This window comes from Stegostoma tigrinum, chromosome 14 (assembly GCF_030684315.1).
Source record: "Stegostoma tigrinum isolate sSteTig4 chromosome 14, sSteTig4.hap1, whole genome shotgun sequence".
In the NCBI taxonomy this organism is placed as follows: Eukaryota; Metazoa; Chordata; class Chondrichthyes; order Orectolobiformes; family Stegostomatidae; genus Stegostoma; species Stegostoma tigrinum.
This window is the reverse complement of record NC_081367.1, coordinates 36,131,728-36,157,602: the sequence shown is the minus strand read 5'-3', so window position 1 is coordinate 36,157,602 and position 25,875 is coordinate 36,131,728. Positions and strand designations below refer to the sequence as shown.

The 25,875-nt window shown below is 38.4% G+C and overlaps 1 protein-coding gene across 10 annotated transcripts in view; it reads left to right on the top strand.

Moving 5' to 3' along the window:
* tbl1xr1a (TBL1X/Y related 1a) overlaps window positions 1-25,875 on the top strand; it is a 145,931-nt gene that overhangs the window by 107,273 nt on the left and 12,783 nt on the right. For 4 of the 10 annotated variants that reach the window (XM_048542055.2, XM_048542057.2, XM_059651094.1 and 1 more), the window contains 11 exons: window positions 2,649-2,730; window positions 7,278-7,373; window positions 9,768-9,865; window positions 11,514-11,659; window positions 13,854-14,070; window positions 15,684-15,816; window positions 16,085-16,226; window positions 16,992-17,055; window positions 17,971-18,068; window positions 18,179-18,239; window positions 20,849-20,970. In XM_048542055.2, the coding sequence (XP_048398012.1) occupies window positions 9,808-9,865; window positions 11,514-11,659; window positions 13,854-14,070; window positions 15,684-15,816; window positions 16,085-16,226; window positions 16,992-17,055; window positions 17,971-18,068; window positions 18,179-18,239; window positions 20,849-20,970 (1,041 nt within the window). In that variant the 5' untranslated portion in view covers window positions 2,649-2,730; window positions 7,278-7,373; window positions 9,768-9,807. The remainder of the gene's footprint in view (window positions 1-2,648; window positions 2,731-7,277; window positions 7,374-9,767; window positions 9,866-11,513; window positions 11,660-13,853; window positions 14,071-15,683; window positions 15,817-16,084; window positions 16,227-16,991; window positions 17,056-17,970; window positions 18,069-18,178; window positions 18,240-20,848; window positions 20,971-25,875) is intronic. The other 6 variants (XM_048542058.2, XM_048542051.2, XM_048542053.2 and 3 more) reach the window with 2 other exon arrangements.

Here is a 25,875-nt window from a genome sequence, read left to right as displayed (position 1 = left end):
TTGCCTTTATTGGCCATTGCATTGTGCATGGGAGTTGAGAGGTCATGTTGCAATTATAGAGGACATTGGTTCAGTTGCTTTTGGAGCATTGCATGCAGTTCTGGTCTCCCTGTTATAGGAAGGATGTTGTGAAACTAGAAAGGGTTCAGAAAAGATTTACAAGGATTTTGGCAGGGTTGGAGTGTTTGAGCTCTAGGGAGAGACTGAATAGGCTGGGGCTATTTTTCGCTGGCGTGTTGGAGGCTGACGGGTAACCTTAGAGAAGTTTACAAAATTATGAGGAGCATGGATAGGGTGAATAAGCAGAGTCTTTTCCCCAAGGTAGGGAGTCCAAAACTAGCGGGCATAGGTTTAATGTGAGAGGGGAAACATTTAAAAGGGATGTAAGGGGCAACGTTTTCACACAGGGTGCTGTGTATATGGAATGAGTTGCCAGAGGAAGTGGTGGAGGCTGGTACAAGTACAACATCAAGAAGGCTTCTGGATGGGTATATGAATATGAAGGGTTCAGAGGGATATAGGCTAAATGCTGGCACATGGGGCTAGATATATCTCGAATATCTGGTTGGCATTGACAAGTTGGACCAAAATTTTCCGTGTTGTATATCTGTGACTCTAGAACTCACATTTGGCAAAAGAACAAAAAGTGCTGTGCGCTGCTCCCAATGCTGAGGTAGGCCTTTCCTAAATAATTGCCATAGTCTATGTTGCACAGACTTGTGTAAGATTCTTCTCTACGCATTTCAAAAAGCCTGCTTTTCACTTCATTCAAAACTTTCTAGGAATTTAGTTGACTGTAAAAATTCAAATTAAGGTGCTTAAGATTTTATGTACAATCATTGTCAATAGTTCTAAATATGTCAGTAGTCTTATAATGGTTTCTTTCTTGTCTGGGGTTCAAAATCCACTTAGAGCATTCAATTGTTGCCAAAGCTGAGATTTATAAATTAATAAAGATTTAAAAATGGACATGGGTAATAAACTGTTTCAACTCTGCAATTTTCACTGTAACTTTAGTACTTCTATTTACTGTGATTAAAGGCCAACATGAGACATATAAAATGATGAATGATGATGTTTATTCTTGATGAAGATCTTAATTAACCGTGGTAACAATTATATCAGGAGAATTCTGGTTAACATGCAGGCTTTGCCAACCCTTTAAACATTTTGTAAACTTTGAGAGACTGGTGGATGTATTCAGAACAGGCCCAGGCAAGAGCCCACTGAGGCTGACAAGAGAATAAAAGAGCGGGCCTAAAATAAATGCACTGTGAGCCCTTTGAGACAATATAGGAGCCACACAGAGTGAAGGCAAGGAGACTGGCAAGAGAATAGGTTGGACCAGAGAGCATAAACATAGGGGAGTGGTGGGAGGATAAAAAATCAGGCTTAAGAATGAGACAACATGGGAGGATAAAATAGCAGCCCACAGAAGATAAGACAGGCACGAGGAAGAAAGAACAGGATGTGGAGAGAGAGCACAAGAATGTAGTATTGCTTGTGTGGTCCGAGATGCGGCTGTAGGATCAGGCTCGCAGAACCCATGACCTGTGACACAGAATTTCCAAGATGGACAATCATGCTTGTAAGTAACTGATTGCTCATGGTATTACAAAGTTGTGGTGGCAGCATAGATGGGATTGTGTTTTGAATTGTTTAATTAGAATGCTTTCAAAATTGTCTTATGTAAATACTTTGTTTTATTTCATCTTACTTTTTAACGCAATAAATGTCTGTCTGTTATTAAAGCCAAACCTGCACTGTTGCATGCTCTTATTTCAATAATATTACAAAAAATGACCTCTCAAGCCATATTTCTATCTGGGAATTGAATTGTCCAGTAATAATAATAACTGGGATCACAACAATAGGGAAAAGTGGTTGGAAAAGTGGCATGAGGATCAAATTAGAAGGAAAAGAGGGGGAACTGGAAGAGAAAGCAGAGGGTCTGCTTACTTTTCTCTGTATCGCCTCTTTGATTTCCTACTCCCGTGCTTCTGATTATTGTCTCCCACCAACCCCTCGCTGCCACATTTTTGTATACAATCCATACTATAATGCAGTGCATACTTGTGTCTAATATATCAGTCATTCTTACATATATTTAGACAATACTATTTCTCCAATCTCAATGTTAGTGTTTGCATGTGAGATTGAATTATATATTGCTATGGAATTTTTGATGCTAAAGTTGCTTTCATTACTTACTGGACAAATATATTATATCCTGAAATAAAGGATGTTTATTATTACATAACTGGAAATTGTGAACTTAAATTAGATTGCTTAGTTTCTTTTGGAGGTGCGTAGGGGTAGGTTAAACATACATGTTAACAACAAAGGACGGAATCTTCTCAGAAATTGGCAACGTGTCATTTTTAAGCTTCATGGTGGAATTTCTCTTCACAAGGTCTACGAAGTCCACGTGTGCTATTGTCCTAGATTTGCTTCAGCAAACGTTCCTGTGGTGACTTCTGCATCTATGCTTACTTTTCTCATTTCTCATAGGGCTGCAATTGGTCATTTTGGGTGAAAGTTGGCGAGATGGATCAGTTATTTAAAATGCCTATTAGTACCTGTATTGTCAGCTTTTATTTGTTGCTAAGTCTTTCCTAAGTCAAGCTGGTAATTCCTCATTTATTGAGTTGACAGATCAACTGTTTTGAAATCTGTGGCAGAACTGCTATCAACTGTGGAAGTGTGGCACAAGTCCACTCCTTATGGCAGGTGAATCACTTTTCCTTGGCGTTTGTCTTCCACTAAGCCCTGAGAACGCAGCTAAAATTGTGTGAGATCCATGCATTCACTCAGTGTGTCATGTAATCTTAAAATGCTATTTTTGAAAAACAAATTTGTAAATACAGAATGTCATTTCACTATAGCCTGCTATTAGTGTGTGAGTGATCGTGCAATCCAGTGCCTATTTTTTTAAAAAGAAAGAAAATTGCCGGCCAGACTTAACTATACTAGAGAAAATAAACTTGCATAGTAAAGTTTCAAAGTGATAATGGGAACTGCAGATGCTGGAGAAACCAAGATAACAAAGTGTCAAGCTGGATGAACACAGCAGGCCAAGCAGCATCTCAGGAGCACAAAAGCTGACGTTTTGGCCCTAGACCCTTCATCAGAAATGGGGGAGGGGGAGAGGGTTCTGAAATAAATAGGGAGATGGGGGAGGCGGGCCGAAGATGGATAGCGGAGAAGAGCTCAAACAGTTCATTCACTTTACCAACACCTCCCACCCCCCCCAACCTCAAGTTCACCTGGACTGTATCTAACACCTCCCTCACCTTCCTGGACCTCTGTCTCCATCTCAGGCGAACGCCTAGAAACAGATATTCATTTCAAGCCCACCGACTCCCACAGCTACCTAGAATACGCCTCCTCCCACCCACCTTCCTGCAAAAATGCCATCCCCTACTCCCAATTCCTTCGCCTCCGCCGCATCTGCTCCCAGGATGAGGCATCCAGAAAAACTTCTGGACACCTCAGATTTTTCAAGGACCGCAACTTCCCTCCCGCAGTGGTTGAGAACACCCTCGACCATGTCTCCTGCACTTTCCGCAACTCATCCCTCCCACCCTATCCCTGCAATAACCACCAAAAGAGAATTCCCCTCGTCCTCGTGTACCGCCCCACCACCTTCCAGATCCAACGCATCATCCTCCGACACTTGCGCCATCTGCAATCCGATCCCACCACCAAAGACATTTTCCATCCCCACCCTTGTCTGCTTTCCGAAGGGACTGTTCTCTCCATGACTCCCTTGTCTGCTCCACACTCCCCTCCAACCCCACCACACTCGGCACTTACCCCTGCAACTGCAGGAAGTGCTACACCTGCCCCCATACCTCCTCCCTCACCCCTATCCCAGGCCCCAAGATGACTCTCCACATCAAGCAGATGTTCACCTGCACGTCTGCCAATGTGGTATACTGCATCCACTGTACCCATTGTGGATTCCTCGACATTGGGGAAACCAAGCGGAGGCTTGGGGACTGCTTTGCAGAACACCTATGCTCGGTTTGCAATAAACAACTGCACCTCCCCAGTCGCAAACCATTTCAACTCCCCCTCCCATTCCTCGGATGACATCCTGGGCTTTCTGCAGTGCCACAATGATGCCACCCGAAGGTTGCAGGAGCAGCAACTCATATCCCTGCAGCCCAATAGATCAATGTGGATTTCACAAGCTTCAAAATCCCCCCCCACCCCCCACTACATCCCAAAACCAGCCCAGCGCGTCCCTCCATTCCTAACCTGTCCTTTCACTCACCTATCCCCCCTCACCCCCCCGACCTCCTTCCTACTAACCTAATCCCGCCCTCTTGACATGTCCGTCCTCCCTGGACTGACCTATCCCCTTCGTACCTCCCCACCTACGCCCACCTCTACTGGCTCCATCCCTGCTTCTTTGACCAGTCTGTCTCCTCTCCACCTATCTTCTCCTCTATCCATCTTCGAACCGCCTCCCCCCCTCCCTATTTATTTCAGAACACCCCCCCCCCCCCCAATTTCTGATGAAGGGTCTAGGCCCGAAACCTCAGCTTTTGTGCTCCTAAGATGCTGCTTGGCCTGCTGTGTTCATCCAGCTCTACACATTGTTATCTGGTAAGGTTTCAGTCTTGCTCAACATTGAGTGAGATGTTGCATTACGGTAAAGTGGGTTTGAATTTGAGTTCTTGACCTAGGGGATCTTCCTTTGGACTGATTTTTGGTTGAAATTCTAGACTACAATGAGTGGAATAACTAAGCGTTTTCTTAAACATTTTATGTTTCTGAAATAATAATTGCTGTTATCTTCTACTTTCTTGAAAGACATTTATCTTTTTTGAAGTTAAATTTAGACATTAAGATACTAGAACTATATTTATTTGAGCTGAGAATAATTAGGAAGAGGATCAAAGAGAGCTTTTAAAATTTGAGGGTATTTATTGAATGAATAGCGAAAACTTGTATCCTTTGAGTGAGGGTTAGTAACTGGGATCAAATATTTAAAATTGTCTGAACATAAGGGTTTGAAGTGTTTAGTTAATGCAGAGGATTGTTAGAATTTGAAATGCTTTATTACAGGAGCAGCTGCTAAAGAGGGACCATCTCAACTTTTCAGGGAGATGTACATATGATTGTAAGGGACGCACAGTGTACAAAAAGGACCAGGAATAGGTCATTAGGCCTGTCAAACTGCTGCACCATTCAATATGATCATGGCTGACCAGTCTTTAGATCCTTTTTAGATTGAAAAACAATATCAAACTCTTAAACATTCCATGTTTTGGCCTCAGCCTCTCTTTGTGACAGATAACTTCATAAGCTCAGCACTCTCTGGATAAATAGATTTCTCTACGTCAGTCCTATCCCATATCCTTAGAACTGTGGCCCCCTGGTTTTGGATTGTGTGGTCATCAGGAATTTCCATCATGTGTTTACCCTGTCTGGTCCAGTTAGAATTTTATAGGTTTCTGAGATTCTTCTGTCTCCTCGCTGGACATTACCTTTCTTCTCAACTCCAGTGATTGTAGTGCTGACCAATCGAGCCCGTCTTTGTTTGTCAAACCTGTCTTCCATGGAATCAGTCTGGTAAATCTTCATTGCACACCGTCCATTGCCAGAAAAGCTTCCTTTAGATTAGAAGACGAAAACAGTACACCATACTCCAGGTGTACTCTCATCAAGGAACAGAGATAGGCCATTCTCACATGACACAGAAATAGGTAATTCGGCCCAATGAATCTGTTTATGCCTCAGTGAAAGTCTCCTTGTCTTTCATCACCGGAATTTGTCGGCATTGTCCAATAAACACTTCGTGCACAAGTGCGTGTCTAGTTGACCCTTAAATGCACCTATCCTATTAACTTTAGACATTCCTTGTAGTAGCGGGTTCCGCATTTTTGGATGAATAACTGTTTCTTCTAAATTCTCTAGGTGGATTTTTAAAAAAATTAACTATCTAGGATTGATAGCCTCAAGTTACATTTTTCTCTATAACAGTAAATATTGTCTTTTTCCATAAACACTCGTCATAATTTTAAAACTTCAATAGTTGACCCTCTGATTTCTGCCTTCAAGTGAAGAGACTCAACCTGTCAATCCATTTATGATATGTTTAGGTATTTTTGGTTTCATCTCTGTGAATCCTCTCTGAACCCTCTTGAATGTTTCAATTATTTTTATAAACTGGTGACCAGAACAGCTTTTAAGGATGGTTTTGTAAGGTGTGACATACTTCCCAAGTATCCAGTTCTGTTGCTCTAGAAATAAAAATCAAGCCCTTTTTTTTCAGTTTTCTAATGGTTTTTCTGACCTGTGGCTCAACTTTGTAGTGAGTATCTTCTGTGATCCCTTCTTCTTGAGATCCCTTTATTCCTGTATCACACTTAGACTTGCACCTTTCGGGTAATGTGACATTTGTGTTTTCTCTCATTAAAAAAGTCACTGTCACATTAGCCTATGTTGAATTTCATTTGTCTATTTATGATTTTAATAATGTGAACTACAGGAAGGTGCGAGGCTGTTGGGAGGAAAAATGGGGATTGCTAGAATTGGTTTGATTTGGCAGTTGTTGGTAGGGACTAGGTTTGCCAAATGACCACTTACTGTGCTGGTAGTCTTTTATTTTGACATGACCTTGAATATTCAACAGAACATGAGAATAATACATAATGATTCATGTGGTTTCATATGGTTTTGCATATGCCTTTATTGTAATGAATTAATTGGAATAGTAAACTGAAAGAGTGCTATCTTGCAGTATTTTAATATTCACTAGCTGATGTTAACCTCTCCTATCTAAATTATTCAGCAAAAATTCTGGCTTGATGTCCAAGGAAGTAGTTAATTAAAAGCTTTCATCTGATATTGATAGATTTTTTTTCAACATTTGAGGTCTACAGTTAATTAGAACAGAAGTTATAGCCAAAAATGGCATGTTTCAAAAATCTTACTTTTTACTTTCTCAGACAATAGCAACATATGTTAGGTGGTGACCCTTCCATTGTGTCAACTTGGTTTTAAATTCAGGCTGTGTTTGTTGAATCAAAGTAAATTTTTCTCAGGGGTTTTAGTTCTTGTATAGTTAAACTTCAAAGAATACCTACCTGTTGAGAAAATCTGAATGAAAAGCTGCAGGTGGGTAACTGAGGAAAATGATGCTGCATGTTGTCCTCTTGGTACTTAAAAGCTTTATAGGTATTGCCGCCATGTACTGTTTCCATTTTTCTTTCTGAACCCCTGCACAAAGTTGTTAACACTTCTTGTCTGTTTTTCCTTTATAGCCTTACCACATGCCTAGAGACCGACGGTGACGTGAAACATACATCCTTAATTTTGTCTGGAGTGTTCAGAATGTGTTGCTAGCCTATTCATGAAAGGTGAGATTTAATGGTCTTCTTTCTAAAGAAAATGTAGTCATTGGTTTTCTGAATGTACTTGTCTAGGCTTAATGCGGTTTTCTTCTGAAAGCATTCAGCTTAAAAATGTTTTTATTAATATACTTGCGTATACTAACATTCTTAAGAAACAAAAATGGTGAATTCCTACAACTGTTTTGGATGGAAATTGACAAGCCCATTTTACTAATATTACAGTTTTATTCAAAGAGAAAATAATTGCAAGATGAAATCATATCTTTATATCCAGGGCAATCATAGGTCTATATAATATCAAATTTGAATCTTGCCTTCAAAGTACAGGTCTTATTCTTGAGGAAGTGCCGCTATGCTTGATTACAAATTGATAATGGAATGGTCAATAAACAAATACAGTTAACAACATTGGGACTATGGATTAAAATGTCATGTTATAACTTGAGTTATTTTTCAATTTTTGCTTTACTCATTCTGAAGATGAGAGCTTTTGTAACAGAGAGCTTCGTATATATTGAAATCTAATCTTGTGTGCAAAGTAATTATATAGTAACCCTCTAAGTGAAAAGTAAACATTACTATTTCTCTTAAACTCCTCAAAATGACCAGAAAATATCAACACGGCAGAGAGTGTATGGTTCAAATCAAAACACGCCAGCTTGGGTTTTGCGGTCAGCAGTGAAACGGCATCATTTGTCATTGACTGCACAGTGAAATGTGAACTCAGCTCTCATTGTGGCCTACAAATCAGCTATCATTTGCTGTGGCATAGTCTGGCATCAAACGAAACATTGAAGTCTTCCAACGTAGTATGTGGCCAGTGAAACCACATACCCTAGTGACATGAGGTCAGTCTTCAGCTCAACCATAAAGAGACAGACCCAGAGATAAATACAGAAGGAGTGAATTGAGAAAAGTAGCAGCAACACACACTGAAGGCAAGCCTGGAAACCCAGGTGCGAGGCTGAGCTGGAGCCCCTGGCCAGTTTAATGCCTTAATAGTGGAAGCTCCCTCCCTCCCTTACTCCCAACCTCTTCAACCATCTCTTGAGAGTTTAAGCCCAACAGTATATGTCTCCCCAAACATCTCCCTTGACAAAACTGATTCCCCTGCACCCCAAAAAAATGCATATGTATCTGATGTAGGGCACCACACTTGATATACAACCAATGATTCATAGAAACAGTCCGGAAAGTAATAGCCAATCCTTGGTATGGCTCAAATTGAGAATGAATGAGAGAAGCTCCAGGTTTTACAACTCCTGAAAGTACTTCCTTGTTTCTGTTGCAAAGCTCAAGAAAATATTTTGAGAATTGCACAAGACAGTAATAATACATGATGAATCTAGATATATTGACTACATGATAAATATTCATTAACAAACAAAAAAAGCAGTCTAGTACTTCATAATTTGTGTGGAGTATCCCAGGCCCTGCCAGAGCAATTATCAGTTTAAGGAAAATAGACATGAAAATCATGATAACTAAGCTCTCAGCCCAAATTCCCAAAATATCTCAGTGTGGCTATGAGCCCCACTATTAATACTGCAAAATCCAAACTAATTAATTTTGATCAAGAACATGAGACCTAGAAACAAAATAATTGAGATTGAGGAGGGTAAGAAAAGTGTGATTTTTCTTTTTCAAAAAATATTTTTTGAGTTGAGTTAAAGGTCGGAACACCAGCAGCACCAAAACTTCCATAATTTCAACCAAGATAATAAAGTGTGAAGCTGAATGAACACAGCAGGCCAAGCATGCTATTGAGATGCTGCTTGGCCTGCTGTGTTCATCCAGCTTCACACGTTATTATCTTGGATTCTCCAGCATCTGCAGTTCCCATTATCTCTGATATAATTTCAACCATGTGGCTCTTTGAAAAAGACATTTGAAAGACACTTGAGTCCTTGCAATTGTGAAGCCTGTAATGAAACTAGTTGTTAAGGCTGATGCATGTTTTTTTGGAAATTTGATTGAATTTTTATGGCATGTAATACTTTGAATATATATCAATTACTTTTACACTATTCATTCTACTGTGCCAAAGCGCAATATGCTTCTATATATTATGCCGACGTTTTGGCTGGAGAATGCTGAATCCCAAATTCTGTTGGATGTATACCATTGTTAGCTTGATGGCCAACTGTTTCAGAATTATTATATCCCATGTGATTCTATAAAGTGGTTAGTAGTAGACAATTTTAAGATCGCCAAATTACATTTCAATTTGAATGTGGAAGCTCTGGCTTGCAATTTTTCACTGTAAAAATTTATGATAACTGAACAATGCAAAGTTCAATTTTATCAGATTGAATTGCAGCAAATTGATAAACCTCATTTTCTACAGTGCATGTACCAAATGATTTAGTAACTCTTACATTGTTTTACTTTAATATGTAGGCTTACGCTGTAATGACCTGATGTTTAAGTGACACTGAAGATGAGTATTAGCAGTGATGAGGTCAACTTTCTGGTATATAGATATTTGCAAGAGTCTGGTAAGTATTGCAAATAATGAAAGAGGGCCTTGAAATGTTTGAATTATTTCTAGCTGTGATCTTGGCAGGAAAACTTAGTGAGTGATCGTTTGCCGACCATGGAGCTCAGGGTTCATTGGAAGGGATGGGGGATAAGATCATGGACCAGACATTGAAGTGTCAAAGCAGGGGAAGGGAGGATTGTTGGCGTTACAGAAATGTATTAATCAGGGCAGTGCTTTATTGTTGATGACTTTTAACTTTTTGTTTTGAAAACTACTTTCACCAGTGCATTTAGTGCTGTTTGGGCAGCAGCGGCTCACTGGTTTAGCACTGCTGCCTCACAGCGCCAGGGACCTGGATCCAATTCCAGCCTCGGGCGACTGTCTGGGTGGAGTGTGACATTCTCCCCGTGTCTGCGCGGGTTTCCTCTGGGTGTTCGGGTTTCCTACCTCAGTTGAAAGATATGCAGGTTACGTCGATTTGCCATGATAAATTGACCATGGTGTTCAGGATTGTGCAGACTAGGTGGATTAGCCAAGGGAAATGTAGGATTACAGAGATCGGGTGAGTCTGGCTGGGATGCTTTTTGACGGTTGATGTGGACTCTGGGCCAAATGCCCTCCGTACTGTGAGGATTCTAAGGTGATTTCTGTGAAGAAACGATCTGAAATAAGTTTTTGGCTCCTCGTTTGCAAATGTAAAGCCCTGTGTCTGCTTCAGGTAACGGTATGAAGGGTGTTCTGTTTGCATGCTTCTGTATGATGTTTTGTGCACATAGGACACTGTGGCATCTGAAGAATAAGCACTTCACATCACAGTTTCTAGGCCTCTGCGCACTTGCCGCACATGCATCTTTTAAAGCTAATGTAAGCACTTGAAAGTGTGTGTGTGTGTGTGTATGTCCAGTATGAACAGCACTGTGATTTCATAACTCCCATTTCCCAACATGCTTCCACACCACATCTCACCTTCATTGTTCCATTTCAGTTATTAAAATTACATTATTGTTGGTCTATATGTAAGTTTGAATATTGGAATAGTGTCTAAGGGTGCTGTTGTCCTGAAAACACCTTTAGGGTTTCGATAGCATTGGAAGGGTTAGAGTTGTATGAGTATTGGAGATGCAGTGAATAGGATCAAGGAAAATTGAGTGGGATTGGACAGGAACAATGGATTCAGGAAGAATTGGGTAGGGGTTGGGAAGTTCTTGGGTTCTGGAAATACTAGGAAATGTCTGAAAATCAAGGAACACTGTAAACTTGGTATTAACATTTGTTGTCCCTCCTGTTGCTGAAAACCGGTTTTATGTCTTGGAGCAGTTCGTAAAGTGGGTAGCATTTGTTAAATTACTTGCCTAATCCAGTTCTTGAGTTACTGAGGTAAAATTAAGAATTATTTGTCTTCAAAGACATTTTCCATTGATTTGGTTCATCAACAAGCTGTGCTGAACAAACATTTGCATTGTCGATGTCTACATGAAACTTTTACAAACAGTATATGTCTGCGTGTCTTCAATTTTTGGTATATGATGAGGTCTGAAGTTATGATACCACTAAATAGTCTTTATGCATTTACCATTAGCGAAACCGAGCATAATTTAAAAAAAACTTTTTACTAATATGTATATGTAATTCGTTTTTAAGCTATCATTATCTTTCTATCAAAGGTTTTTCCCATTCAGCATTCACATTTGGTATAGAGAGTCACATCAGTCAGTCCAATATTAATGGTGCCCTCGTGCCACCAGCAGCTCTCATCTCGATCATACAGAAAGGTTTGCAGTATGTGGAGGCCGAAGTCAGTATCAATGAGGTTGGTATCCAGAAAACTTGGGAATGGATGACTAGAATGTGCAAAACATATGAATTGAGCATTTGATTAGGCTTACTTGCAACAACTGCTCTTAAAATGTATTTTGACTAAAAATTTCAATGCTAATAGTAGTCATCCTGTAAATGTATTTCATTTTATTCTGTTGGAATTGCATGACTTAAAATAATTTATTCAATAATAAAATGTTGACTGAAGTCTATGGTAAGTGAAAGAAATACATTGGGATGGAACAGTTGTACACACTTCTGTATTTGAAAATGCTTGCAATTATTTTAGCGAAAGATGGATCAGTTATGTGCAATACTCGAAAGAAAATGTTTTGATTTCTTAGCCAAATGTTTGATTTTATTTTTTAACTCCAAAGATATACGATCAGCTTTATCTCTCTTTTTATTTGGGTGGTGGTGCTTTATTTTGTTATGAATTCAAAATCGTAAATTGCCAGTTGTTAATTGATATGTTAGTTGACTATATTTTAAAGCTAAACAAACTTTATTTGTTAAAATTTGACTGGTTTGTAGTCAAGTGCATAATACTTCAAGTTAATAATAATATCAAAACGTAAACCCACTTGCCATTGTGAGAAACATTCTTTCCTTGACACCTCAACTGCTTTACCTGCCCAGGCATTCTTTGCACTATCATTGCCAAATACTTTTTGATCTCCTCTTCATTCCACTACATGTATTGTAACAGATTTTCTGTGTAGACCTATGAACTAATAATCCAAGTTTCCAAGGATGTGTTCCCCAGTCTCATACTCTATCTGTTCAGTATGCTACCTGGCAACATCAATAGGAAGCATGAGTGCCATTTCCTTATTATTGCAGTTAATGTCAAGATGTATCACTCTGCCACCTCTCTTGGTCTTAGAGTATATTGTGGTAGGTGAGGGCGTTGCTTTTGACCTTTGCCATAAACTTTATATTTTTTGTCACTGATTTCATTGAGCTATTTACTCAGGGGTAGTCAGAGTGTAAATGCCACCATCCCATGTAATTAAAAAGTGAGCATCAGATTTTCTTCTGACATCACAGCTTTGTCTCTGCTACTTGTCTCAGTGCTATTAGCTGAAGCATTTATGCACAACTTCAACTGTTTTCAAAATCCTATTTGCTGACATCGCATCCTTCACTGTTTGTAAACTTAAAGTTGCACAGTACCCAGCCATCCAAATTAGTGTTCGTTCAATTTCTCTCTTCTAGCTGAGCTACGTTAGCTTAATTTGTCTAGTATATATAATTAAAATCCTTATTCGTGCATTTTCCTCCAATATCCCTATCTTTTTGCAGCCACCTTGAAAAGTACATCAGCCCTGTCCCCATTTCATCTTGTGAAATGAGCTCTTGTACAGTGCGACTTTTCTCTGTCCACCTTCTTATGCTCTGATTTTTGGAATTGCTTCCTTAAACTGCAGTGCATCTCCACCTCTCTCCTATTATAGCTCAGTGGTCAGTCTTGGAACATTTGTAACATAACTACATAAATTCAAGCTATTAAGAATTGTTAATTTCCCATTTCTGTAAATAATAGCTGGAATTTTATTTCTGATGAAACTGAAATACTAAAATTTGATAATATAGAATAAAACAGTAGGTTTCCACTTCTCTTGAACTATCTTAAGTTATAGTTTTGCTAATTTTAACATGCTGATTGTTTTATTAGTGCTTTCAGGTCATAGTTGTTAGGCTAGTTTCCCTTTTATTTGGAGTAGTGATTTTTTTTCTCTTTAGCTAAGTGCATTTTGTGCAGCATTCAGTCATCTGTATTTCATAATTACAATTCTGAATTTGCCAAACTTGGTTCACGTACGCATTAGCTATGTTATAAGGTCTGTCAGTCTGCTGAGCTTAAATTTGTAAACAACTGCATCTGAGAGTGAGTTTTCCATATTGTAGATTTGCATTTTAATATTTTGTTGAGCTTAATTTTGACTTCATGCAAGTTGTCAGTAATGCATTCCATACAACAAAATATATATTGCTACCATGTAGAAAAAAGAAGTCCAAATTCTGAATATGCGGTTTAACCTAAAGCTCTCTGGTAAATATTGTTTTGTTATGTAATCTTTTTGTCTTGATATCCAATTCAAGACTATATTGAAGAAATATTCCAGTTTAATATTAGGGAAAAATGCAAGATCTTTATCCTGAATCGTAGTTTTCCATTCTAGGATGGCACGCTATTTGATGGAAGACCCATTGAATCCCTTTCTTTAATTGATGCTGTAATGCCTGACGTGGTGCAAACAAGGCAGCAAGCTTATAGAGACAAGTTGCAGCAACAACAAGCAGCAGCAGCTGCCGCTGCCGCAGTTAGTCAGCCAGGTGCTGCAAAGAATGGAGAGAATACTGCAAATGGAGAGGAGAATGGAGGGCACACAGTAACTAGTAAGTATAAATGAGAACTAAAATGTACACTTTCAGTTATGCTTTTCCATGGAATTCTTTGTATCTTTCTGGAAATGTTTTAATTGCCTGGCTTAGGCACTTGTGAAAAATTGGATTATGTGCATTTCTACAGTCAGTTTCCTCTGAAGTCAAATGAGCAGTTATTAAAATTCACTTTTCAAGTGGCATATTGCAATTTTTTAACTTGCCATATGAGAGAGCCAGGTGGAGCATGATGGCTCAGTGGTTAACACTGCTGCTTTACAGCACCAGGGACCGCGTTCGATTCCAACCTTGTGCAGCTGTCTCTGTGGAGTTTGTACATTCTCTCTGTGTCTGCGTGAGTTTCCTCCAGGTGCTTCAGCTTCTTCCCACAGCCCAAAGATGTGCAGGCTAGGTGGATTGGCTGGAATGTCGTCTTCCACACTAAGGTTCTACTCTATTCTTTGCTCTGTATTAAAACTGTAACCCGCTGTCAGTCATTGCTGGTCCCTTTTACCAGTTGTCCTCTGCTTCATTTTGCTTTTATTTAATAACCTCCCCCAGCTGGCAACATTGGCAGCCATCCAGCAGGTTATCTCATGATCCACAAATGGATTCTGAATGTGTGAAAGGTGCTCATTGCTCCCTCTTCCATTCACAATTCAGCCACAATTTAATTTTTAGGTCCTAGTGTCCTGTAGTCTTTTATCTGAAACAGATTGCATATCGTTCTACTTGCAAATGAAGATCTTTCTTAGGAATTTAAATAATATTGCAAAGAAGGAATATAGTATTTGGACTTGTCTGTAGGCTCAGTTCTTTCAGTGCTCTCTTGCAGCTTCCCTAGAGACCAGAGTCTATTCAGATCTAATGTTGAAACCAATGTGCTTGATATAAGGAAGGTTTCTAAAGTTTGAGGTGATACAGAAGTAAACTGATCATTCAAAATTTGAAACACAACTGACTTTTGCTTGTCCACCAAAGCTGATGCAAGTATGTCCAGCCTTTTGATTTGTTTTGCTTTCAGATTTCTAGCATTTGCATTGTTGAGCTTTTTGTTTGATGTACGGCTGTGTTGTTTATTGTATTTCTCACTGATTCGGATGGTAAGCAGAAATAAGGAATAAAAGATCTTGAACTTGACATGCCCTTTGAAGGCGTATTTACCTCTGAGAAGGAATAAAATATGGTTAATTTCAAACCAAAAAGTAATTGTTTCTAAGTAAAATTCTACTGATCAATACAACCAATTTATGATTTGTTTTATATTTTAAATAAACTGGATGTTTTTACATTATGAAGAAATCTGAAAAGGGATGCTTTAAAAGATATTCCATAAATTGTAAATAATTCATCTTATTCTTTTGTACTAAATAATTGGTTCAAGTTCAGCTGTATTGTCCAGAATTTATTTAAAGGTGCTTTCTGCAGTTAGAAACTTTAATCAAATGCATTTAATTTAAATTGCAGGAATGTCACTATTGATTTAAAAACCTAGGCATGATTCAAGCAGTGAATTTCAGATATTCCGATAGATATTTGACCTTTTAGATTGTTTACATTAATCTTTCAGTCCATTTTTTTTCCCATTCTAATTGCTGAAAAGATTTGAATTTTTTTTATCCAAATAGATAACCATACAGATATGATGGAAGTTGATGTAGATGTGGATATACCATCTAATAAAGCTATGGTATTGCGTGGTCACGAATCAGAGGTTTTCATATGTGCCTGGAATCCAGTCAGTGATCTCTTGGCATCTGGGTAGGTTTAAAACAATTATTGATGACTTTATATATTAATGGCTAAACCATATCAGATTGCTCGATTAAAGTGTTGGTTGTTTTGTAGTCATCTTCAAATGCATCAGAATTTATAAAATATCATAATTGTAAGCTCTTCTTGTCAAGGTTTGACAAATGTTATTCAATGCAAATTGTTTTCAAATGCTCCTCATATTTGAGAAAGCGCTCTGTTGCAATTTATAACTTGCAGCTTAAATTTTAAATTTAAAATCACATTTATTCTCCAGGTCAGGAGACTCAACAGCACGGATATGGAATCTTAGTGAAAATAGTAGTGGTGGCCCCACTCAGCTAGTACTTAGGCACTGCATAAGGGAAGGGGGACAAGATGTACCAAGTAACAAAGATGTCACATCTTTAGACTGGAATGTAAGTGATGAATCTATCCAACCTTTACTGTGTAAAATTACCAATGATTTAACCAATCGTATTGTAGACATAAATTATAAGTAGGTAGATATGAAATTCAACAATTTTAAAATGATTAGATATTCCTAACTTCTACACAAAGATTCCTACTTGCTGGCAAATTGGAAATTTGTATTCGTCAAGTTTTACAAAGGACATTCTGGGCATCATTTCCTAGCATAATTTGAATTGGGCTTCTGTGTTTTTTGACTCTGAAAGCAGTCAGTCCTGTGCATGCAACACTCTATCTGTATTGGTGTATTTATGCGATACATCTTTATTTATACTAATTGTCACTGACCAAAAAGTTATTTTGCATTCATTTACTAAACTATATATAATAATGTAATGTTCATGTGGCACAGTGCATGCACAAAAATGTCATTGCCTGAATTGTATGTTGAGGGCGGGATCCTTACACCCTGGGGTTGGGCCATCCATTGCTTAGCTGCCTGCTTCTGTTTGTTTGTCTGGGCAGTGGCTTTTTACTTATCATGGGAAGGGACTTCCGTTAATTTCTAGGAGGTGATTCCTCCCAGAGTTGCTGGCCAATCAGAGGCTAGCAGCACTGTACAATAGCATCCTAGGATATTAAAATTAGTAAGTGCAGAGGAACACAATTAGTGTTAATAGAACTCATGATTATTATTCACCTACTTGCTGACAGTGTAATTTGTTACAAGCTTAGTTGGATGTAATTATTAAGGTTATTTTCCGTTGTCTTAGAGTGAAGGCACACTTCTAGCAACAGGTTCGTATGATGGGTTTGCAAGAATATGGACAAAAGATGGTGAGTTTTATTCTTTATTTACTTGTGCCATTTTTAATTAATTCAATTTCTGCCATGCGTTGTGCTGCATATGTTATAGATCTAGTTAGTTCCTAGAACTCATTCATGAAGTGGCCTCTAGGAAGGCAGAAAATCCAGTTAAGAAAAATTTATTTTGCATTTCCCTTTTTACATGACCACCTGAGGCAATGCTTAGTTTTGTTGCTTCTAGTAATTTTTATCATTAATTTACAGGATTATCTGACTGTAGGATGAATTGCACCACCAATGATGTGGTCATACCATTGGGTTCCTGTAACATCCAGAACGCTTGCCCAATCAAAAACAAAAATGCAAATTGCTGGAAAATAATCAGCAGTTCTGGCAGCATTTGTGGAGAGAAAACAAGAGTTTAACATTTTGGGTCCAGTGATGCATTTTCAGAACTGTTCTGAATTAACTGAAGATGAATTCTGAAAACACATAGAATGCCCAGCATCTTAGGTGGATCTTGACTTTTTAGTTTCATTAAAGAAATAACTAAATCTGATGTAATTTCCAATTTTTCTTTCCACTATAATGTGGCTTTACTGACATTTCGATAATATAAATGTACCACTGCCAAATATATACTTCGTGATTGTGTTGGTAAGTTCCATGGTTTCAGCTGCTTACCTGCAAAGAAAGAATTGTAGGTGATAGGAAATTGAATTGCTGTGCTTGTAACCAACAATGGAGTTCATCACAAAACTGTAGATCCAGTACTACTGTGAAGATTCTCTGTATAATAATTAGTTTAAAACTAATGTCAACTTTACCTTCAACCTTTGACTATATAAATAGCTTCCTTCACTGTAAAAATTGCCAATACAAATCATGTGACTCACTCCTCGCTGTTTTCATTTTTCTATAATGTATTCTTTGTCATTCTTTCAGGTAACCTTGCTAGTACCTTGGGTCAACACAAAGGACCTATATTTGCCTTAAAATGGAACAAGAAAGGAAATTTTATCCTTAGTGCAGGAGTGGACAAGGTAAGATTCTGAAATAATTTCAGCGCAAGTAAGGCTTTATTGCTTCTGAGTAATGCATTCATTTTTGTATCTGCTTCTTGTTACTAATACATTAATTTTATTTAATGAAGACAACAATTATTTGGGACGCACATACTGGAGAGGCCAAGCAGCAGTTCCCTTTCCACTCCGGTAAGCTTTTAGAAAATTTTAACATTTTCTCTAAAACAATCTTACTTAAATTTGCTTAATCTGATTAGGAATTGTTTTAGCACAAGGTATGGCTAAGAGCTATTTGATTCCTTCCCTATTTGCAGTATTAATAAAGCCTCCCACGTTTGAATGGTATTCTGGGGATTCTCATTAACTTTGGCAGATGACCTTAATTGCAAACAGTGACTTGCTGAAAGACTGCTGTTTGTGAATAGTAAAAGTCAGTTGAAAATCATAGATTGCTGCCACTCAAAATTGTACATTACAGCCTCACAATTTTTGCTTGGCTTTTTCTTAAAAAGAGAAGTTTAAAGTGCTATCCAGATTTCCATTCACACATTTGCCTTGATATTATGTTTTTATTGTTCTAAAATCAGTGTCTGTAGACTAATTATGTAAATGAAAGAAATCTCACAAACATGAGCTGTGATATAAAAGCTATTGTTTTTATTCTTGCGCGGAATATGTGGTTTGCTGACGAGGCTCGTGTTTGCTACCCCGCCCTAATTTCCCTTGATTTGGTTGGCATTCTAGACCATTTCAGAGGGCAGTTGAGTCAACCACATTTCCATGGGTCTGGAGTCACATGTAGGCCAAACCAAGTAAGGATGATTAGGCTTGGAAAACTAGTGTTTTTTTGCTAATTTAGGCTGGAAATCAGAGTAGCTTTCTTACAGTTCCAGATTTATGATGTTTCATGGTATGTTTTGAACCCATGTCTCCAGACCATTAGCCCAGGGCTATGGATGACTAATCGATAGACTATGCTGCTAAATCACCACTTCCTCTTTTAATACAAATGAAAAAAATTGAGAGATGGGTTGAAACTGCGTTAATTGGGCAAACGAATTAGTCAGAGAGTCCAGGATACTGTGAAACAGTACTCACAGTCACTTCCCTACCTACAATATTACTTACCTCTCTTCAAATCATTGAGTAATTTCCAACACAGGAGGAGCTATTCAGTTTATTAAGTTAATGGCAGCTCTTTGTATAGCAGTCCAGTCAATTCCATTCACTTACTCCAACTTCGCTGTTTGGCAAGTTTATTTAATTGAGTACACTTCCAATTTGATTTGAAATCATTAACCATCTCAGCTTCCACCTCCCTCAAGATCACTCTGTTTGGAAAAAATAATTAGTCATTAGTTTAGTTAGACATGCCTTATCCTTTTTAATTCCATGCCGACTGTCTATCTCTGATCCATTCATATTGCCAGCATTTGTTGTATATCCTTAATTGAAGGTAGTCAGAAATCAATCACATTGCTGTGGGTCTGGAGTCAATATGCAAGGACAGTAAATTTCCTTCCTTGAATGACATTAGTGAACGAGATGTATTTTCACAACATCGATGATAGCTGTTGTGCTTACCATTCTGAGGCTATTTCAAATTTATTAATTGAAAGTAAGCTGAAAAAAAACTTTAGCAAAGAAATAATTTTTTAAAAAATTGTCTCTCAAACTTATATTTTAGTCAGAATAGTTTCAGTATTTATTCTAGTGCCCAATTTTCAATTTGCATCCGTCCAATTTTATGTAAGATAATGGAATGTAAATCTCTTTGTTATTTTAAATACAATAATTTACTGAATTTCAAGGTTAAAGGAAATCAGTGTAGAATTTCTGTAGCTATGATATATGTGTAATGAAGAAATATTTTTGAATTAGTTGCTCACCAAAGAGAATTGCTGTATGCCCAAACTAGTATTGGTCCTCAATGAATTGAAGACAGTGGTGCATTGTAAATCCTTTGAAGCACATTAAAGCATGGGTTTAAATAAGTATTCTAAGCTGTAACCAAATTAAATCTACCAATCTTAGGCTGATAGACCATAATGAATTGAGAGAAGTAGTGTAATTAACATAAGTGCATGCATGTAATCATGCAAACAGGAGCAGCAGTTTCTGAAACAGCAGTCAGATTTAACATTGGTTAGTTGCCTGTGCTTCCCAATATATATTTCAATGTCTTAATTTTGGGCTCAATTTGACTTTAAAACAAAAATATGATTGTAGAAATGCCAGGTGTATATTGAATTATACTCACTAAGAATTAATAAATAACTATCATCATCTTGTTAGGGAAATATAACTGCCTGGGCGCCAAAGGAATAATCTTCAGATACTTTTTGTTGAGTTGTTGATCAGATGAAATTTTATTTCCATTAATTATTTTGAACTGTTTGAGACCTTTCCGATTTCAGTTTATATCAGGCAGTTAATAATTGGTTGCCATTAATGTGTACTTTTGTTTCTGTAACTCATTTCTGCAGATGTTTTGTTTTCTTATTGTGGGACAGTTAACTATTTGAGGAAATGGGCAATTGGGGGTTGTCAGTGTTGGAGCTAGCTAAGTATACTGCAGCGTCTTCTCTAGCCCTGTAGTTTTGTTTTGTTCCAAATATTACTTTGAACTATCAAGAACACTGCTACTTTTCCAGTTCAAGTCAAATTTTTTAAAGGAAGTGTGCTTTGGAAAACCATTTCAATGTTTTGAAGTGCAAGTATTTACTTATGTTGGTATTGTAGTACATAATGATTATCAAGAGTTAAAAATTTTCCTCATTTCTACTTTGCAATTACAGCTCCAGCGCTAGATGTTGACTGGCAAAACAATAACACGTTTGCCTCCTGCAGCACAGACATGTGCATCCATGTCTGTAAACTAGGTGCAGACAGGCCCATCAAGACATTCCAGGGACACACGGTAATAATTATCCAGAACTGGACAGCTTTCATTATTGACCATTGTTTTTCTTCGTGAAACAGTGTGTAAATGTTGTGGTATCGACCAGTTAGACCAAGAGGTTTTAGATTTGAACTCTGATCCACAAATAGATTACTGAACACAGCCCAAGTGATGAAAGGAATGCTGCACTTTTCATCAGGATGCAGAATAGAAGTGGGCGTGGGTATAATCAGACTTGCTCATATACTTGGCTATCCATTGATCCCTTTTGGAAGACATCAGTATGTCTTTATGTCTGTCTTTGTTGAGTATAGGATTAGTCTTTGAAATTATCACACATGAAAATTTGACATTGCTCATTATGTTGGGGAAACTGCCCAATGATGCAGAGTACTGAATAATTGCTGAACATCATGAAACCATACTGAAAGATCCTTAATGAAGGATAAGAAGTGAATGGGGATTCTGGGTATTTTAAACTAATGAGAATCGCATAATCTCTTGCAACAGTAACATGTCTGCATTGCATTATCTTTTAGTAATATGTCTAAATCTGCAAGAGCATGAGATAAATTTACTTTCTCATCACTGAAGTTGTCTGCCTCAAAGTTTTCTGCCAATGCATTGGATCCTTAATTTCTTTTGACAGTGTTTGTGTCATAGTCATAGAGCGTGAAAACTGATCCTTTGGTCCAACTTGTCCAGTGTTGCAGTTTGGGTCATAGTGCAGGTACTGGGACGTGCTTGAATAATTGTCTGATATCAGCTTGCCTATTCTGCAGGAAGAAGATAGTGCGGAATGTGTAAACACACTATTGTGCAGAGTTAAAGGTCTTTACTGAAGGTCATTTAGCATGGAAACAGACCCTCTGGTCCAACTTGTCCATGCTGACCAAGTTTCCCAAACTAACCCCGTCCCACTTTTTTGTGTTTGGCCCCTATCCCTGTGAATGTATTCAATTCATGTACCTATCCAAATGTCTTTTAAATGTTGTAACTGTACCTGTATCTTCCTCTACCAGCTCATTTCACATAGCCACCCTCAGTTTCCTTTTAAATCTTCTTGCTCTCACCTGTGAAATACTCTGCTTAACTTTGAACTCCTCCTTCCACGTGGTTCAAGTTGGAAAGATGATGTCTCAGAGGCCAAGGTGTTTTGCTGCAGTTTTAGATGGTACACACTGCTGTCACTGTGCATCACTAGGAGAGGAAGTGAATGCTTAAGGTGGTGGATTGGGTACCAGTGAGGCAGACTGCTTTGCCGTTGATGCTGTTGAGCTTAAGTGTTCCAGCAAGTGGAGAGTAATCCTCATATTCCTGCCTTGTGACCAGCAGGGCTTTGGGGAGTCGGGAGGAGAGTTATTTACTGCAGAATTCCATGATTCTGACCTGCTTTTCTAGCCACCATCTTCATATTTCTGGTCCAGTTCAGTTATTGCAGCTCCCCAGGATAATACCAGTGGGAAATTCAGCAGTGGTAGTACTAATGAACATCAAGGGGTGAGGGTTAGATTAGCGAGTTTTCAGAAGATTTGTAGCTCAGGTTGAGGTTCTGGATGTGAGTTTGCTCGCTGAGCTGGAAGGTTAGTTTTCAGACGTTTCGTCACCATTCTAGGTAACATCATCAGTGAGCCTCTGACGAAGCGCTGGTGTTATGTCCCGCTTTCTATTTATCTGGTTAGGTTTCCTTGGGTTGGTGATGTCATTTCCTGTTCTTTTTCTCAGGGGATGGTAGATTGGCTCCAAGTCAACGTGTTTGTTGATTGGCATTCCAACCGGAATTCTATGTGTTTGTTATCCTTACTTATCCTTAATGCTCCTAGAAGCATGGCATTCCAACCGGAATTCCATCAACAAACACGTTGACTTGGAGCCAATCTACCATCCCCTGAGAAAAAGAACAGGAAATGACATCACCAACCCAAGGAAACCTAACCAGATAAATAGAAAGCGGGACATAACACCAGCGCTTCGTCGGAGGCTCACTGATGATGTTACCTAGAATGGTGACGAAACGTCTGAAAACTAACCTTCCAGCTCAGCGAGCAAACTCACATCCAGAGGGTTAGATTCTTTGGTAGGAGATGACTGTCAGGCACTTGTGTGATAAGAATGTTGCTTGCTATTGGTCAGTCCAAACCTGTATTGTTATCTAGATCTTGCTAGTTAGGAACATGCTTCCACACCTGAAGAGTCACACATGATCCTGAATATTGTGCAGTCATGATAAAAACATCCCCACTTTTGACCTTCTGCTTGAAGAAACTTTATTGGTGAAGCAACTAAAGACACCACCCTGAGGAATTTAGGCAATGATGCCCTGTGGCTGCGATGATTGACTTCCACTGACCTGGGTTGAACCTAAACTATGCACCAATGAGTAGGTTGTTGCTGAATAAGTCGTATTTGATAGCACGGTCAGAAGCATCCTCCATTGCTTTACTGATGGTAAAGGATAGACTGATGTGAGGGTAATCAGCCAGTTTGGATTGTAACTGACTTTTATCGAAAGGACATACTTTGTCAATTGTCCATATTGCCAGGTAGATGTCAGTATTGTAACTGTATTGGAGCAGCTTAGCTAGAGGCCTTCACAGTCCTTTTTAGTATCTGTGAGATTTCGAAGATTCAGAAAGCTGTCCTTTATTTCAGCATCCATTTTAAACAATATGGTTCATTTTAGCCTCTGTATTATAATTCTTGTGTCTTCTCGAGATAGGGATATCTCTTAATATTTCAGCAAAAATCATGCATGTAGAGTATAGTATAGATGGTACAATTTGGGACCATGTAGTGTTTGGTGCTTTTTAAACAGCTTTTTGTTTCAGAGCTAGCAAGAAACCTAGGGATTGTTTTTTCTGCAACTTGATATCATATCTCAGGGATGAGCCAACATTATATTCTTTCATCAAGTCTTCCTATTCTTACTCTTTGCAGTACCATTCCAGATGCCCAATCTCTGTTGTAATGTCAGTACAATTCTTTGCACGTGTGGCCCCATTCTCATCAATAGCATGATGGAAGCAAAATATTGCTATTCCACAGCAATTTAAATGGTGACAACTACCATAAGGCTAGGTCCCACCAAAGTGGGGGCCACAGGGGATATCTAGATATCCATTCTGATAATGTCTCAAACAGGCCTTGAGGATCGTACAGTGCATGTCTCATTGTCTCCATTGCTATTATGTCATGATGTTACCCAAGGACATAATTCTATTAGTTTTAAAATAGTTATGGGAAAGGATAATCCTTCTATAAAAGTTAAAGTTCTTAATTGGAGTAAGGCAATTTTTAATGCTATGAGACAAGAGCTTTCACAAGTTGATTGCAGAAGACTGTTTGCAGGTAAAGGGACAACTGACGTGGGAGGCTTTCAAATGTGTAATGTAAACAGAGTTCAGAAGCATTATGTTCCTGTTAGAGTGAAAGGCAAGGCTGGTAAGATTAGGGAACATTGGATGAATAAAGATATTGAGATTCTAGTCTAAAATTTTAAAAAAATCATTTTGGATATTGACAACTGGGATCAAATTAATCTCTTCAAGAGTATAAAGAGTGTAGGAGCATTCTTAATAGGGAAATCGGGAAGGCCATGGGGGGATATGAGAGTGCCTTGGCAAAAATAAGGATAATCTAATGAGGTTCTATAAGTACTTTAAGAGCAAAAGAAATATGAGGGAGAGAAGGACCCCATAAAGATCAATTGGGTCTTGAATTTCTGGAGATGAGAGAGACAGTAAATGAATATTTCAAGTTGTTTTTTTACTGTGGAGAAAGAAATGGAGGCTAGCGAACTCGGAAATAAATATTGATGTTTTGAAAATGTTTCACATTACAGAAGAGAAAGTGCGGGAGGTCTTAGGACACATAAAGGTGAATAAATCTCTAGGACCTGATCAAATGTATCCCAGGGCATTCTGGAAAGTTAGGGAAGAAATTGCAGGGGCCTGAGCAGAAATATTTGTATCATCTGTAACCATGCGGGAGAACTGGAGGGTTGTTAATCTTGTCCCTTTATTTATGAAAGGCTATAAGGAGAAGCCTGGGAACTACAGATCTGTGAATTTGACACTGGTGATGCGTAAGTTGTTGGTGTTTCTGAAAGACAGGGTTTACATACATTTGGAGAAGCAATGAATGATTAGGAGTAGCATGGTTTTGTGCAATCATGCTTCTCAAACTTGATTGAGTGCTTTGAGGAAGTAACAAAAAAGATGGAGTGGCGAGTGGTTGATGTTGTTTGCTTAGGCTTTAATAATGCCTTTAAGATTCTATGTAGTAGACTAATAAAGTTACATCATATGGGATTCAGGGTGAGCTTGCTAATTGGTACAAAATTGACTTTACAGGAGATGGGGGTGGTGTTGGAGGGTTGCTTTTTGGACTGGAGGCCTATGACTAGCGGTGTTCCACAGGGATCGGTACTGAGTTCACTTTTTCATTCGTCACTTATATTAAAAAAATGATTTGAATGAAAATATAGGAAGCATGGTTAGTAAGTTTGTGGATGACACCAAAGTTGGTAGTATAGTGGACAGTGAAAAAGGTTATCCAAGATTACAAAGTGATCTTGGTCATTTGGGTCAACGGGCTGAGGAGTGACGGATGGTGTTTAATTTGGATAAATGTGAGGTATTGCATTTTGTTAAAACAAACAAAGGCAGAACTTACACAATTAATAGTAGGGCCCTGGGTTGTGGTGCAGAACAGAGAAACCTAAGGGTTCAGATATATAATTCTTTTTTGAAGTTTGCATCACATATAGATCGGGTCATGTCATGTAGACAGGATGGTTATGAAGCCTGTCCGTCGTGCTTTAGTCGCTCAGACTTTTGAGTAAAGGTGTTGGACCATCATGTTGAGGATGTACAGGACATCGGTGAGCCCTTTTCTGGAGTACTGTGTGCAGTTTTGGTATCC